General features: G+C 42.1%; 1 protein-coding gene and 1 long non-coding RNA gene across 13 annotated transcripts in view; one reads left to right on the top strand and one right to left on the bottom strand.

Moving 5' to 3' along the window:
- LOC307176257 overlaps nt 1–3,456 on the top strand; it is a 126,022-nt gene extending 122,566 nt beyond the window's left edge. The window contains exon 6 of the long non-coding RNA XR_013824666.1: nt 3,072–3,456. This is a non-coding gene — a long non-coding RNA (uncharacterized lncRNA). The remainder of the gene's footprint in view (nt 1–3,071) is intronic.
- LOC307176255 (uncharacterized protein) overlaps nt 1–17,506 on the bottom strand; it is a 321,330-nt gene that overhangs the window by 22,343 nt on the left and 281,481 nt on the right. For 2 of the 12 annotated variants that reach the window (XR_013824663.1, XM_079902182.1), the window contains exon 8: nt 16,313–16,459. The exons of the other annotated variants lie outside the window; for them this stretch is intronic. Coding sequence is in view for 1 of the 2 variants with exons in the window: in XM_079902182.1 (XP_079758308.1) it covers nt 16,313–16,459 (147 nt within the window). In the remaining variant the exon portion in view is untranslated. The remainder of the gene's footprint in view (nt 1–16,312; nt 16,460–17,506) is intronic. 12 annotated transcript variants of the gene reach the window in all.

Consider the following 17,506-nt stretch of genomic DNA (forward strand, 5'->3'; position numbering starts at 1 on the left):
GTACGACAATCTCTAGGTCCATCCACGTCTCTACAAATGACCCAATTTTGTTCCTCTTTATGGCTGAGTAATATTCCATTGTATATATGTGCCACATCTTCTTTATCCATTCGTCTGTTGATGGACATTTAGGTTGCTTCCATGACCTGGCTATTGTAAATAGTGCTGTAATGAACATTAGGGTGCATGTGTCTTTTTTGAATTATGGTTTTCTCTGGGTAGATACCCAGTAGTGGGATTGCTGGGTCATATGGTAATTCTATTTTTAGTTTTTTAAGGAACCTCAGTACTGTTCTTCATAGTGGCTGTATCAATTTACATTCCCACCAACAGTGCAAGAGGGTTCCGTTTTCTCCACACCCTCTCCTGAGAGAGTGGCATGGACATATATACACTACCAAATGTAAAATAGATAGCTAGTGGGAAGCAGCCACATAGCACAGGGAGATCAGCTCGGTGCTTTGTGACCACCTAGAGGGATGGGATAGAGAGGGTGGGAGGGAGACGCAAGAGGGAGGAGATATGGGGATATATGTATAGGTACAGCTGATTCACTTTGTTATAAAGCAGAAACTAACACACCACTGTAAAGCAATTATACTCCAATAAAGATGTTAAAAAAAAAAGATCTTGCTGTGATTTATGTCAAAGAGTGTTCTTCTTATGTTTTCCTCTAAGAGTGTTATAGTGTCTGGTCTTACATTTAGGTCTTTAATCCATTTTGAGTTTATTTTTGTGTATGGTGTTAGGGAGTGTTCTAGCTTCATTCTTTTACATGTAGCTGTCCAGTTTTCCCAGCACCACTTATTGAAGAGACTGTCTTTTCTCCATTGTGTATCCTTGCTTCCTTTGTCATAGATTAGTTGATTGGATAACTTATTTTATATTATTATCCTCTTTACAATCCTGTGAGAGGGTAAAACAAGGGATTTGATTCTCCTTTTACATGTGAGGAAGCTGAGGCTTAGGAAAATGAGGCAAAAATGGCAGAGTCAAAGCTGGAAGCTTTCTACCCCCAAGTCTGATGCTTTTCGGTGTTCTACCAACCAGAAAAAAAAGGGGCAATAATGAAAGAGCAGGCCATAAGAGTAATCATAACCACATCTTTACTGTTTCTCTAAAGAGTTTAGAATATAGCATGTAGATAGTTAATAATCAATATTTCATTATTATTTAAATTTTTTAAGCAGAGACTATCAAACCTAATTCTGTTGCAAATCTGCTTTTGCAAAGATAAAACAATTTGGATCAGACATTATTTTCATCCAAATGTTTACTGGTCACACGGCAATCTCCAGGAGTTCAAACCACTCCCCGCCTCCATCCTTCCTTCACCTGCCCCACCCAAGGAAGCCTGAGATGTGTTGTGATGGCCAGCCTCCAAGGTGACCCTCCATCATCCCTGTGTTCATGATCTTGTATAACACCCTCCCTCTAGCTATGAGCTGGAATTGTTGACCCATTTCTAACAAATGCAACAAAGCTGAACCAGCAGGACGCTGCACCTTATCAGGTTTTAAAGATAGTGGCTTCTAGCTTAGGCACTTTCACTCTTTGAAATCTCTTCCTCTGCCATGCTATGTGGGCGTCCCGTGAAGAGGCCCACAGGGTAAGAGATCAAGGTCTGCAAACAGCCACGTATGTGAGCTTGGAAGTGAGTGCTCTTCTCTAAATCAGGACTTCACAGGAGACCACATTGCTTGACAGCTTGACTGAAACCTCATGAAAGGCTTTGAGCCAGAGGCACTCAGTGAAGTTATGCCTTGACCCACATTACACGTGAGATCATACATGCTTGTTGTTTGAAGCTGATAAGTCTGGGGGCAATTTGTTGTACAGCAATAGATAACTCATACAAAATTTGAAGACTGCAAGGAACCTTCAAGAATATATAAGTTGACCTTCCTAAGGTACTGGAGTTTTTAATGACCTGTATTTGTTTTGTTCGTTTGTTTGTTTTTTCTGAAAAGGACAAGGAGCCTTATGAAAAGAGTAAGATTCAGCAGGGTTAAGGCAGGACTCAGAGATTTTCATTTTCAGAGGGCTGCGTGGGTGATTTTGAAGTTAACCAAAGTTTGAAACCCACAGACTCAACGGAAATGTCCTAGCCTTTGGGAGAGTGAGAGCTGGGTTCAATCCTAGCTCCATCATATACTGGATGTAGGATGTAAAACATGTTACTTACGTTGTCAGACAGAGCCTCATTCCCCAAATATATAAATGGGAAGAATTCTATCACCCTCTCAAAGTTACTGGCAGGATCTATTAAGATAAGGGAGCTAAAAGGACTGGCGTGTGGCACGCAGTAAGGACTCAACAAAATTTCATTCTCTCCCTGGCCAGTTGGGTTTGCCCTCAGACCAGGACTGCATATGTGTGATGGTTATTTTTATTGTGTCTACTTGACTGGGTTAAGTGATGCCCAGGTACCTGGTAAGGCATTATTTCTGGGTTTGTGTGTGAGGGTGTTTCCAGAAAAGATTAGCATTTGAATTGGTGAACTGAGTAAAGCAGAAGATCCTCCCCTGTGTGGGTGGGCATCATTCAATCCTTTGAGGGGGCAAATAGAACAAAAAGGCAGAGCAAGGGCAAACCATTCTCTCTCTGTGCTTGGGGTGAGCCATCCATCTTCTCCTGCCCTCAGGCATCAACATCGGTACTCCTGGTCCTTGGGTTTACTGACTCAGAGTGGCACTTAAACCACTAGCCCCAATTCTTGGCTTTCAGACTCGAACTGAATTGTACCACCAGGTTTCCACCTTCTCCAGCATGCAGATGGCAGATGGTGGGACTTCTTGACCTCCAAAACCCCATGAGCCAGTTTCTACAACAAATCTCCTCTTAAAACTATCTGTATCTATCTATCAATCATCTATCTATCTATATATCTATCTATCATCTACCTATCTGTCTCCTATTGGTTCTGTCTCTCTGAAGAACCCTGATTAATACGATATGTTAATACTTACAAGGGCAACACTACTAGAGCAGAGAGCCTGGAGGAATGTAAGATTACTGTTGTCTCCCTCAAGGACTGAAAGAGCCTATCACCTGGTATTTTTCTCTTTTAGATCAAAAAGTAGAGAGTGGGGACTTCCCTGGTGGCACAGTGGTTAAGAATCCGCCTGCCAATGCAGGGGAGCCCTGGTCTGGGTTCGAGCCCTGGTCCGGGAAGATCCCACATGTGGTGGAGCAACAAAGTCCGTGAGCCACAACTACTGAGCCTGCACTCTACAGCCCGTGAGCCACAACTACTGAAGCCCCTGCGCCTAGAGCCTGTGCTCCGCAACAAGAGAAGCCACTGCAACGAAGAGTAGTCCCCACTCGCAGCAACTACAGAAAGCCCATGCGCAGCAACGGAGACCCAACGCAGCCAAAATAAAAAGATAAATAAATTTATATATTTTTTAAAAGTCGGGAGTGATGGGAAAAATGATTGAGCCAAGAGTAACTACCCAAACCTCTCAATCCTCAGAAAGAATGTTATTACTGAGAATAAGAAAGCATTTTTTCCCCAGTGGAGTAACTGAGAGATGCAAGATGTGTGTGTGTGCGTGTGTGTATACACACATCTATGCACACACATGCACATATATATGCGTGCATGCACTTATGAATATTCACACACATATACCTGTGTACACTTGTAAACATACAGGCTTACGCACGCGTGTACGCATATATGTACGCACACACTGTGTGTGTGCATATGTATACACACACCTGTATCTGTATATGTACATATACATTTGGCCCTGAAACCAAGCTAGAGAGTGAGTGTGTCGCATCGCGTAAGGATGCATGTTTTTTCCTTCAAACACACAGAAGCTACCTGCCTAGTGAGCTGTCTGCATGGATTTGTCACCCTGGTACAGGGCACCAACAAGTTGTAACAGACATTGTGGAATAATAGTCAGACAAAGACAAATGGCCCCTGAGAGCTCCTACACCACATGGCACCACGCACCCCGAGTAAAAGCGTTTTGTCCTTGCATCTCACAGTCGGCGGCTTCTCCCTCCCTGCTCGGCTCTCAGGGACCCTCCCTGCCAGCACACTGCCCTATATTGTTCGTGCCTCCTTGCTATTTATTCCTTTTTGTTGCAGCTAATTCCACTCAAGTGCCATGTGACCTTCGGTTTTCCTCCACTTGGGGGCGTGCAAGTAACAAAAAGAGGTTACCGAAGACCAAAGGTGCCAGCCTGCTTGGAGAGGGTAGGAATTGGCTGAATCCCAAATCTGGTTTTTAACTCTCTTAAAGACATGCCTCCATTCTTGCCTGTTCTCTACTCTTTTTTTTTTTTTGGCCGTGCCATGTGGCACGTGGGATCTTAGTTCCCCAACCAGGGATTGAACCCGTGCCCCCTGCAATGGAAGCCTGGAGTCCTAACCACTGGACCACCAGGGAAGTCCCTGCTCTCTACTCTTGACCACATGAATGATCTTGAACATGTCTTTTAAACTCTTGTACATCCAAATTCATTGGGTTATCAAGGAGATTAAAGGAGAACATCCATGTAAAACGCTGGTACATGGTAAGAACTCTTTAAATGTTAACTCATTGTTGCAGTTTTTATTTTATTTTATATGTACCTCCATGGGGTTACTGAAGCAACTGAATGAGGTAATCTATGCATTGTAACTACTATGGGACTGCACACATTGTAGAAGCTCAATAAAAGCTATTTCTATTTCTTTCCCTTCCTTTCCCTTATCTTCTGATATCTTCCAAAAAGTAGAAAGATATGTCAATGATAGATAGATGAAAAGAAGTGTCTGGTCCAGGAAACCATTACCAGCCACTTTAAAACATTCCAGAAAGGTACTGGCTACTGTAGCAACCCTAAGACAGTCTTTAAATTCTTCAGAGGGGCCCTGGCTGTGCCCAGTTCTTCCTGACATTTTCTGAGACTCCCAGTTTCCTCCACATCCAAAAATATTACCCAAATTTTCATTCTGAGAATAAAAACCAAAAAAGAAAAAAAAAAGCAAAAAAGAAACCAAAAAAGAAAAGTAGGAACTAGAATCTGCTCCAGAGTTTCTCATATCTCAATCTTACTTGGAACAAAGTGTGCCGGGATTATGGAGATTCTGAATTCAGTCAACGAGTTTTATTGTGACAAAGATCAGTACCTCTCTGACAAAAAATTGTGTTTCTGGTCCATGCTATAGAGGTGTTTCTGGGACATAGCTTCCACTGCAGGGAGGAGCTTGTCTTTGAGGTCTGGCCAATAGTGGGAGCAATTTATATCTCGTCTTGGCCTGACCCCACTCAACACCCTTCTGGCTGATCCTCTTTTCTCCCACGTCCTCATTCGTCTGCCAGATGAATGTTGTTAATCAATGTAAACTTGAAAACCAAAAACTGTTATGAGGTTGGATCCTCCACTGGTCTGGGTTTCAGAATTAATCCATGGAACAAGCTACCCTCGCCACTATCACCCATCAAAGTGCCCATTGGCCAAAGTTGGTCTTACGAATGACATCCCTTGGAATTTGCTGGAAGTGTTGAGAGAGACACTTTCCAGCTATTCAACTGTAGATGCAGACTGAAATCAGTTTATGGCCATCTCTCTACTATGTTAGACCAGCTTGCCCAAGAGCAAAGCCACTGCAGAGGAAATCAGGACTGGCTAGAAGAAGAACAGCGGCGGCCACTCCATAATGGATCTTTCAGATACATAAGCCATTTTTTCCATTAAACAGTTTGAGCTATTTCTATCATAGGCAATCTGGAGACTCCTGGTGAATATAATCCTACCTACATATTATGTTTCTTCAGAAATCCTTATAACATGATTTCTTGTCTTGCAATATGTCAGAGTTGCAACACAGTAACATGGAAAAAACACAGATTTTTTATTCATTGTTTAATAGCTGTGTGACCATGGATATATTACCTAATGTTGTTAAGCTCAAGTGTCCCATTATTAGATGTGTGGATAAAAATATAATGATGTACAAGTTTGCTGGGATGAAGAAATGAGATTGCTGGATTCAAGTTCTGACATATGGTGGATTGAGTTAATACTGTAACATAGCTACCACTCTTGTATCTTACTTAGAAATAAGGGATAAAATTAATTCTTTAAAGATTAAATATGTAGCCGCAGGGGAAGATGGCGGAAGAGTAAGACACGGAGATCACCTTCCTCCCCACAGATACACCAGAAATACATCTACGCGTGGAACAACTCCTACAGAACACCTACTGAACGCTGGCAGAAGACCTCAGACCTCCCAAAAGGCAAGAAACCCCCCACGTACCTGCGTAGGGCAAAAGAAAAAAGAATAAACAGAGACAAAAGGATAGGGACGGGACCTGCACCAGTGGGAGGGAGCCGTGAAGGAGGAAAAGTTTCCACACACCAGAAGCCCCTTCGCGGGCGGAGACGGCTGATGGCGGTGGGGGAAGATTCGGAGCCGCGGAGGAGAGCACAGCAACACGGGTGCGGAGGACAAACGGGAGAGATTCCCGCACAGAGGCTCAGGGCCGACCGGCACTCACCAGTCCGAGAGGCTTGTCTGCTCCCCCACCGGGGCGGGCGGGGCTGGAAGCTGAGGCTCGGGCTTCGGTCGGAGCGCAGGGAGAGGCCTGGGGTTGGCGGCGTGAACACAGCCTGCAGGGGGTTAGTGCGCCGCGGCTGGCCGGGAGGGAGTCCGGGACAAGCCTGGAGCTGCCGAAGAGGTAAGAGACTTTTTCTTCCCTCTTTGTTTTCTGCTGTGCGAGGAGAGGGGATTAAGAACGCTGCTTAAAGGAGCTCCAGAGACCGGCGCGAGCCGCGGCTAAAAGCACGGACTCCAGAGACGGGCATGAGACGCTAAGGCTGCTGCTGCCGCCACCAAGAAGCCTGTGTGTGAGCACAGGTCACTCTCTACACCTCCCCTCCTGGGAGCCTGTGCAGCCCGCCACTGCCAGGGTCCCGGGATCCAGGGACAACTTCCCCGGGAGAACGCACGGCGCTCCTCAGGCTCGTGCAACGTCACGCCGGCCTCTGCCGCCGCAGGCCCGCCCCGCACTCCGTGCCCCTCCCTCCCCCCGGCCTGAGTGAGCCAGAGCCCCCGTATCAGCGGCTCCTTTAACCCCGCCCTGTCTGAGCGAAGACCAGACGCCCTCCAGCGACCTACACGCAGAGGCGGGGCTAGATCCAAAGCTGAGCCCCGGGAGCTGTGCGAACAAAGAGAAAGGGAAATCTCTCCCAGCCGCCTCAGGAGCAGCGGATTAAATCTCCACAATCAACTTGATGTAACTTGCATCTGTGGAATACCTGAATAGACAACGAATCATCCCAAATTGAGGAGCCGTGTGGATGAAAGGCTCTTGGTGCTGCAGCCAGGAGTCAGTGCTGTGCCTCTGAGGTGGGAGAGACAACTTCAGGACACTGGTCCACAAGAGACCTCCCAGCTCCACATAATATCAAACGGCGAAAATCTCCCAGAGATCTCCATCTCAACACCAGCACCCAGCTTCACTCAACGACCAGCAAGCTACAATGCTGGACAACATATGCCAAACAACTAGCAAAACAGGAGCACAACCCCACCCATTAGCAGAGAGGCTGCCTAAAATCATAATCATTCCCAGACACCCCAAAACACACCACCAGACGTGGACTTGCCCACCAGAAAGACAAGATCCAGCCTCATCCACCAGAACACAGGCACTAGTCCCCTCCACCAGGAAGCCTACACAACCCACTGAACCAACCTTAGCCACTGGGGACAGACATCAAAAACAGCAGGAACTACGAACCTGCAGCCTGCAAAAAGGAGACCCCAAACACAGTAAGATAAGCAAAATGAGAAGACAGAAAAACACACAGCAGATGAAGGAGCAAGATAAAAACCCACCAGACCTAACAAATGAAGAGGAAATAGGCAGTCTACCTGAAAAAGAATTCAGAATAATGATAGGAAAGATGATCCAAAATCTTGGAAAAAGAATAGACAAAATGCAAGAAACATGTAACAAGGACCTAGAAGAACTAAAGATGAAACAAACAATGATGAACAACACAATAAATGAAATGAAAAATACTCTAGATGGGATCAATAGCAGAATAACTGAGGCAGAAGAATGGATAAGTGACCTGGAAGATAAAATAGTGGAAATAACTACTGCAGAGCAGAATAAAGAATGAAAAGAACTGAGGACAGTCTCAGAGACCTCTGGGACAATATTAAACGCACCAACATTCGAATTATAAGGGTTCCAGAAGAAGAAGAGAAAAAGAAAGGGACTGAGAAAATATCTGAAGAGATTATAGTTGAAAACTTCCCTAATATGGGAAAGGAAATAGTTAATCAAGTCCAGGAAGCACAGAGCGTCCCATACAGGATAAATCCAAGGAGAAATACACCAAGACACATATTAATCAAACTGTCAAAAATTAAATACAAAGAAAGCATATTAAAAGCAGCAAGGGAAAAACAACTAATAACACACAAGGGAATCCCCATAAGGTTAACAGCTGATCTCTCAGAAGAAACTCTGCAGGCCAGAAGAGAGTGGCAGGACATACTGAAAGTGATGAAGGAGAAAAACCTGCGACCAAGATGACTTTACCCAGCAAGGATCTCATTCAGATTGGATGGAGAAATCAAAACCTTTACAGACAAGCAAATGCTGAGAAAGTTCAGCACCACCAAACCAGCTTTACAACAAATGCTAAAGGAACTTCTCTAGGCAAGAAAGACAAGAGAAGGAAAAGACCTACAATAACGAGCCCAAAACAATTTAGAAAATGGGAATACGAACATACATATCAATAATTACCTTAAATGTAAATGGACTAAATGCTCCCACCAAAAGACACAGATTGGCTGAATGGATACAAAAACAAGACCCATATATGTGCTGTCTACAAGAGACCCACTTCAGACCTAGAGACACATACAGACTGAAACTAAGGGGATGGAAAAAGATATTCCATGCAAATGGAAACCAAAAGAAAGCTGGAGTAGCAATTCTCGTATCAGACAAAATAGACTTTAAAATAAAGACTATTAGAAGAGACAAAGAAGGACACTATATAATGATCAAGGGATCGATCAAAGAAGACAACATAACAATTGTAAATATTTATGCACCCAACATAGGAGCACCTCAATACATAAGGCAAATACTAACAGCCATAAAAGGGGAAATTGACAGTAACACATTCATAGTAGGGGACTTTAACACCCCACTTTCACCAATGGACAGATCATCCAAAATGAAAATAAATAAGGAAACAAGCTTTAAATGATACATTAAACAAGATGGACTTAATTGATATTTATAGGACATTCCATCCAAAAACAACAGAATACACATTTTTCTCAAGTGCTCATGGAACATTCTTCAGGACAGATCATATCTTGGGTCACAAATCAGGCCTTGGTAAATTTAAGAAAATTGAAATTTTATCAAGTATCTTTTCCAACCACAATGCCATGAGACTAGATATCAATTACGGGAAAAGATCTGTAAAAAATACAAACACATGGAGGCTAAACAATACACTACTTAATAACGAAGTGATCACTGAAGAAATCAAAGAGGAAATCAAAAAATACCTAGAAACAAATGACAATGGAGACACAAAGATCCAAAACCTGTGGGATGCAGCAAAAGCAGTTCTAACAGGGAAGTTTATAGCAATACAAGCCCACCTTAAGAAACAGGAAACATCTCAAATAAACAACCTAACCTTGCACCTAAAGCAATTAGAAAAAGAAGAACAAAAAACCCCCAAAGTTAGCAGAAGGAAAGAAATCATAAAAATCAGATCAGAAATAAATGAAAAAGAAATGAAGGAAACAATAGCAAAGATCAATAAACTAAAAGCTGGTTCTTTGAGAAGATAAACAAAATTGATAAAACATTACCCAGACTCATCAAGAAAAAAAGGGAGAAGACTCAAATCAATAGAATTAGAAATGAAAAAGGAGAAGTAACTGATACTGCAGAAATACAACAGATCATGAGAGATTACTACAAGCAACTCTATGCCAATAAAATGGACAACCTGGAAGAAATGGACAAATTCTTAGAAATGCACAACCTGCCAAGACTGAATCAGGAAGAAATAAAAAATATGAACAGACCAATCACAAGCACTGAAATTGAAACTGTGATTAAAAATCTTCCAACAAACAAAAGCCCAGGACCAGATGGCTTCACAGGCGAATTCTATCAAACATTTAGAGAAGAGCTATCACCTATCCTTCTCAGACTCCTCCAAAATATAGCAGAGGGAGGAACACTCCCAAATTCATTCTACGAGGCCACCATCACCTTGATACCAAAACCAGACAAGGATGTCCCAAAGAAAGAAAACTACAGGCCAATATCACTGATGAACATAGATGCAAAAATCCTCAACAAAATACTAGCAAACAGAATCCAACAGCACATTAAAAGGATCGTACACCATGATCAAGTGGGGTTTATTCCAGGAATGCAAGGATTCTGCAATATACGCAAATCAATCAATGTGATAAACCATATTAACAAACTGAAGGAGAAAAACCATATGATCATCTGAATAGATGCAGAGAAAGCTTTTGACAAAATTCAACACCCATTGATGATAAAAACCCTGCAGAAAGTAGGCATAGAGGGAACTTTCCTCAACATAATAAAGGCCATATATGACAAACCCACAGCCAACATCATCCTCAATGGTGAAAAACTGAAAGCATTTCCACTAAGATCAGGAGCAAGACAAGGTTGCCAACTCTTACCACTCTTATTCAATACAGTTTTGGAAGTTTTAGCCACAGCAATCAGAGAAGAAAAGGAAATAAAAGGAATCCAAATCGGAAAAGAAGAAGTAAAGCTGTCACTGTTTGCAGATGACATGATACTATACATAGAGAATCCTAAAGATGCTACCAGAAAACTACTACAGCTAATCAATGAATTTGGTAAAGTAGCAGGATACAAAATTAATGCACAGAAATCTCTGGCATTCCTATACACTAACAATGAAAAATCTGAAAGTGAAATCAAGAAAACACTCCCATTTACCACTGCAACAAAAAGAATAAAATATCTAGGAATAAACCTACCTAAGGAGACAAAAGACCTGTATGCAGAAAATTATAAGACACTGATGAAAGAAATTAAAGATGATACAAATAGATGGAGAGATATACCATGTTCTTGGATTGGAAGAATCAACATTGTGAAAATGACTCTACTACCCAAAGCAATCTACAGATTCAATGCAATCCCTATCAAACTACCACTGGCATTTTTCACAGAACTAGAACAAAAAATTTCACAATTTATATGGAAACACAAAAGACCCCGAATAGCCAAAGCAATCTTGAGAACGAAAAACAGAGATGGAGGAATCAGGCTCCCTGACTTCAGACTATACTACAAAGCTACAGTAATCAAGACAGTATGGTACTGGCAGAAAAACAGATCAATGGAACAGGATAGAAAGCCCAGAGATAAACCCACGCACATATGGTCACCTTATCTTTGATAAAGGAGGCAGGAATGTACAGTGGAGAAAGGACAGCCTCTTCAATAAATGGTGCTGGGAAAACTGTACAGTACATGTAAAAGTATGAGATTAGATCACTCCCTAACACCATACACAAAAATAAGCTCAAAATGGATTAAAGACCTAAATGTAAGGTCAGAAACTATCAAACTCTTAGAGAAAAACATAGGCAGAACACTCTATGACATAAATCACAGCAAGATCCTTTTTGACCCACCTCCTAGAGAAATGGAAATAAAAACAAAAATAAACAAATGGGACCTAATGAAACTTCAAAGCTTTTGCACAGCAGAGGAAACCATAAACAAGACCAAAAGACAACCCTCAGAATGGGAGAAAATATTTGCAAATGAAGCAACTGACAAAGGATTAATTTCCAAAATTTACAACCAGCTCAATAACAAAAAAACAAACCACCCAATCCAAAAATGGGCAGAAGACCTAAATAGACATTTCTCCAAAGAAGATATACAGACTGCCAACAAACACATGAAAGAATGCTCAACATCATTAATCATTAGAGAAATGCAAATCAAAACTATAATGAGATATCATCTCACACCAGTCAGAATGGCCACCATCAAAAAATGTAGAAACAATAAATGCTGGAGACGGTGTGGAGAAAAGGGAACACTCCTGCACTGCTTGTGGGAATGTGAATTGGTACAGCCACTATGGAGAACAGTATGGAGGTTCCTTAAAAAACTACAAATAGAACTACCATATGACCCAGCAATCCCACTACTGGGCATATACCCTGAGAAAACCATAATTCAAAAAGAGTCATGTACCAAAATGTTCATTGCAGCTCTATTTACAATAGCCCGGAGATGGAAACAACCTAAATGCCCATCATCGGATGAATGGATAAAGAAGATGTGGCACATATATACAATGGGATATTACTCAGCCATAAAAAAAACGAAATTGAGCTATTTGTAGTGAGGTGGATGGACCTAGAGTCTGTCATACAGAGTGAAGTCAGAAAGAGAAAGACAAATACCGTATGCTAACACATATATATGGAATTTAAGAAAAAAAATGTCATGAAGAACCTAGGGGTAAGACAGGAAAAAAGACACAGACCTACTGGAGAACGGACTTGAGGATATGGAGAGGGGGAAGGGTGAGCTGTGACAAAGCGAGAGAGAGGCATGGACATATATACACTACCAAACGTAAGGTAGATAGCTAGTGGGAAGCAGCCACATAGCACAGGGATATCCGCTCGGTGCTCTGTGACTGCCTGGAGGGGTGGGATAGGGAGGGTGGGAGGGAGGGAGACGCAAGAGCAAAGAGATATGGGAACATATATATATATATATATATATGTATAACTGATTCACTTTGTTATAAAGCAGAAACTAACACACCATTGTAAAGCAATTATACCCCAATAAAGATGTTTAAAAAATGATTAAATATGTAAGTGAACATAAAAATCCAAAAGGGAAAGGGAAATTCCAGGTGCTAGAAACCAATGGTATTAGTTCCTGAGCTGCTCCTGAAGTCTTTGGAGCCTAGAGATACACATTAGACAGACATTCCAGGGGCCTAAGGGATGTTAGCCCCATAGAAGGGAAGAAGGTTTGCTATTTGGCCAGGTTATCCAGAGAGTTTGAAATGAGTATCCAGAGATTTTGAAATGGGTTTCCTGTGTTGATTCAGGACCTGAGAAAACCAAATGCCTAAGTGAAGGAGGGACCAGAGAAATACTGTTCAACAGCCAAGGAAAGAGGCAAAGAACATTGTCTCTAGCCAGAGCTCTAGCTGAGAGGAAAGAATAAGGAAGGTCATTCATTCATGAGAAACTGTTAAACACCCAAGCCTGCGTGGAGTGCTGCTTTTGCTCTATCTGAAATGCTCAGTGATCTCTAAACCAATAAATGAACGAACTAACTTATCTCAAACCTGGAACACCCGTGGAACACCCAGGGGAAGGAAATTCAAAAGTTTTCTGAGCCCATTTCCAAAATCTAAGATTCTCCCATAAATACCCCAAATAAACATATCCCTTATGAGAATGTTAACTCTGATATCAATATTTGGACACCAGCTTTCTTTTAATATAGGCGAGACAGATACTAATTAAGTGAATGCAGAAAGCATTAATATGGAGAAAGGTGACCTTTATAAATGATAAAATGAATAATTCACCAGAAAGATAATATAATCCTGGACCTATGAGTACTTAAAAACACAGATGCTAGAAGTTAAAGTAGAAAGGACATTTGATTAACTAAAGAATACTAAATAGAAAGATGTTAACACACCTCGGTAAGAAAATTATAAATCAAGCAAAGAAAAAATACTGAGGATACAGAAAAGAGACTGACAAATGTTTTCTGTGAAAATATTTCTGTAAATATTTTATAACTTGCAGACCACATACAGCTCTCTCTCCCTCTCTCTCTCTCTCTGTCTCTCTCTCTCTTTCATATACCAAATCCCTCAAAGATGTAAAAATTAATCTTTCAGAGATGGTCTTAAAGACAGCGGTAAGCGTGAGGGAATGCCTTCCCAGCGGGCAGAGCTTCAGATGGCGCTCATGGTCATCCAATTTGTATGGAAAAAGTAGTAGCCCAAATGCAGATTAAATAAGGAGTCAGGGGCAGCAGCGAATGCTCTGGCTGCCTGTTCAGGGGCTTCAAGAGAAACTATTAGAATATTGATAATGAGGAGGTCTGGGATTGGAGGGGTAATGAAGTCTCAAGTTCTTAGTATCCCATATTAACGTCCATCAAAGAGCACTTTCCATGGAAGAGGCACCCGCCCAGTACCAAAAGGACCCAGCCATCTGATGTCAGCTGCCCTCTGTCACTGAGTACCCAAGTGCTACCACGACAGGCACATGGGTGGAGTGGCTACAGTGGCAGAGATGGAAGCTATTCGCCAGCCCTATAACAAAGAAAGGCTCACCAAGGTTGATCTATTGCCACTACCAAGTGTTAAACCCCCCACCAGCAGAAACCAATGCGGAACTCTCAATGGGACACAATTTCTCAGAGAGGCCCTGAAGCCACTGGTGACAATCGAACACGCAAGGCCCCTTCTACTCTGAAAGGACCAGCAGTTTGTTCTCACAGTAGTGGACACATACTCCAGGTACAGATCTGCTTTCCCTAGTCTCAAGGGATTACGGAGCATTTGATCCACAATCAAAAGGCTCCAATCATGTGAATCCAGGGAATTCACCTCACAGAAAAGATGCTGAGGGGGGCGAGTGCATAGGCATGGAATCCTCCGGGTGTAGCACACCACACTACCTAAAAGCTTCTGACTTGGCAGAATGCTGACCTGGCTTGATGAAGCACAGCTGCAAACAATAGTTTGGAGACACTACCTGAGGAGCAGTGGGTGCTGTCCTCCAGGAACCAGTCTATGCTTTGAACCAAAAATCTTAATATGGCACCGTGCTCCCCACTGGAAGCACGTATGGTCAGGGAGTCTAGGGGTATACATGGCACTCACAAAAGAAGCATATGTTTCCCATCCTTGTATCTATGGGCTCTTCAAGTTAGATATCCTGGTCCCCAAATACATATGGAGAAGGACATTTAGCAGACAAGGGATGGACCATAGTAGACATGGCTCTGTGCTGTCCTAATCCCTTTTCAAAAAAAGACTTGCTGCCCATCTATAGGGAGTACAGCCCAGAGACAGCCACCGATAACTTCCCAGCATTTAACTAAATATCTGTTCCTTTGTCTTCTATACATGTATTTTTCAAATCTAATCTATATAATTTATACATGATTGAATATTGTTTTATAATATTTTGTACTTCACAATAGATTGTATATATTTTACAATATGACATTCGTGGCTACATCAAATTCTATCAGCCAAATACCATAATATATTTCTCTGATTTTGATATTTATTTTAATTGTATTTTCCTTCTCTGTGTGGAGCAAGTCCAGTTTCCCCTACAAATGGCAAGCAGGAATTCCTAGGATATGCTGTGAGAGGACTTACACCCATGAAGATCCTTACCAACAGCCATGTTGTAGAGTACTGTTAAAATTTTAGGGATGATATAAAGATAATAAGGAAATTTAGATACCATGACAGATAACAGTTACAAGGGCAGGGTGGGAGGAGGGTAGTTAGTGAACAGGATGTAATTGGGGAGGGGCCCACAGGGCCTTCTAACGTACTGGTGATATTATTTTCTTAATACATGCCGAGTACTCAGAGGTTCATTTTTAAAGTAGTCTTTATTTGTGATCTATTTCATAATAAAAAAAATTTTAAGTAAAAAAAATGTTAGGGATGATACATTGAAGACAGAGTAAACTTATTACATTGTTTATAATTTTTCCTCAGCACTTTCTTGACTTATGAATTTAAACACCACCTGCTATTCTTGGATCTCCTTTCGCCCCGAGAGAGAGTCCAGCCCCAGGCAAGATGAGCCAGAGCAGGTGGGGCCTTTGCAAAGCCAATCTCTGGTGGCCTATTTCCCCATCCTAATTATTGGTATAGAAGCAACTGCACAGCATGAGGAAAAAAAATAAAGCTTACATAATTCTGCCTTTAATTTATGCTTGCGATAAGTTAAGCTTGCGCCTAACTACCTGTGCCAGACACAAAGTCGTAACAGGAGGAGCGCGACGGTGCATTTCTAAAACTAGCCTTGACTGAGATTGTCGATGTAACGGTAGTTTGCGCATCACCGAGGAACGACTATTAGGACTTTATATATACATATAAAATCTGTGACTTTTCCTGTGTGTGTTTCTATTTGTTTCTCTGACTCAAAACACATAAATGGCGTGCCTGAGTCAGCGACCCTGAGCGTGACACTCACGTAAGCAGAAGGGAAGATCTCTGCAGACCTCAAGAAGCACAGCCATCCCTTCACCTGCAAGTCAAGCCTCCTCCGATGAGACCAGAGGCCGGTGCGGCGGGAGCCACGCACTTCTCTCCAGAGCTGACTCACTCTCAGCTTGGTCATCTGAAACGCAGACACCGTGTATCTGTCTTTTAGGGACAACCTCTGAAGGTGATGTGACAACTGTATATACCACCTAGTAAAGTGGAGAATGTAGAAATCATGGCAAACTCTATGGCAAATTGTTCAATTTCTTGAGGTCCTGAAAGATATTACTGTAAATCTACAATACGCCCCTTAACAGCTACCTCAGCGTGGATAAATCACTTAACCTTTCTAGTCCTTAGCTTCCCATCTTATACCTGGGAGAAATGATGTGTGTCTGTGAGGATGATATAGGATAATTCATAGAAAGTGCTTACTGGTGCATAAGACAGTTTTGGTACTGGGTTTGCTGGAGCTTCAGATAAGTTGTCACGTATATACAGAAAGACAATACACTTAAAAATTTCTTAATGGAATCCTCACATGTGATCTTACTCATTTTACACATGTAAGAAAATAAAGACTAAAGAAATCTGTGACTTGGCCAACCTCACATAGCTGGTAATGGGGTGAAACTTGGGCTCAGTCTTCTGAATGAAATGCAGAAACTGCCCCTGTACTCATCCTGGAAGAGCCTACAACACACCAAGAAGACTTGTTTCCTCAACTCCTCTATAGAATCTGAAAAACTGTGACAAATACCAACAGCACTGCGTCGCTTACATTAAGTTGTTTTTTCCTTGAAAAATTTTAACGATAACAAGAGTGAACCCAGTCTATAGGACAAAGTATATTCTGCCCAAACTTGTGATTAATGGAGGTGTTCAACAAATATTTATTAGTACCGTCCACATACCACTTAACCATATATTGAATACGAGTGTTGTCCACCTACACACACAAATGTAGTAAGAGTTTGTCTATATAGGCTTTAATAAATATTAGATCAAATCTTTGTTTTTTTTGTGTTTGTTTGTTTTGCGGTACGCGGGCCTCTCACTGTTGTGGCCTCTCCCATTGCGGAGCACAGGCTCTGGCCGCGCAGGCTCAGCGGCCATGGCTCACGGGCCCAGCCGCTCCGCGGCATGTGGGATCTTCCCGGACCGGGGCACGAACCCACGTCCC

The sequence above is a fragment of the Stenella coeruleoalba genome (genome assembly GCF_951394435.1).
Source record: "Stenella coeruleoalba genome assembly, chromosome: 17".
NCBI lineage: Eukaryota > Metazoa > Chordata > Mammalia > Artiodactyla > Delphinidae > Stenella > Stenella coeruleoalba.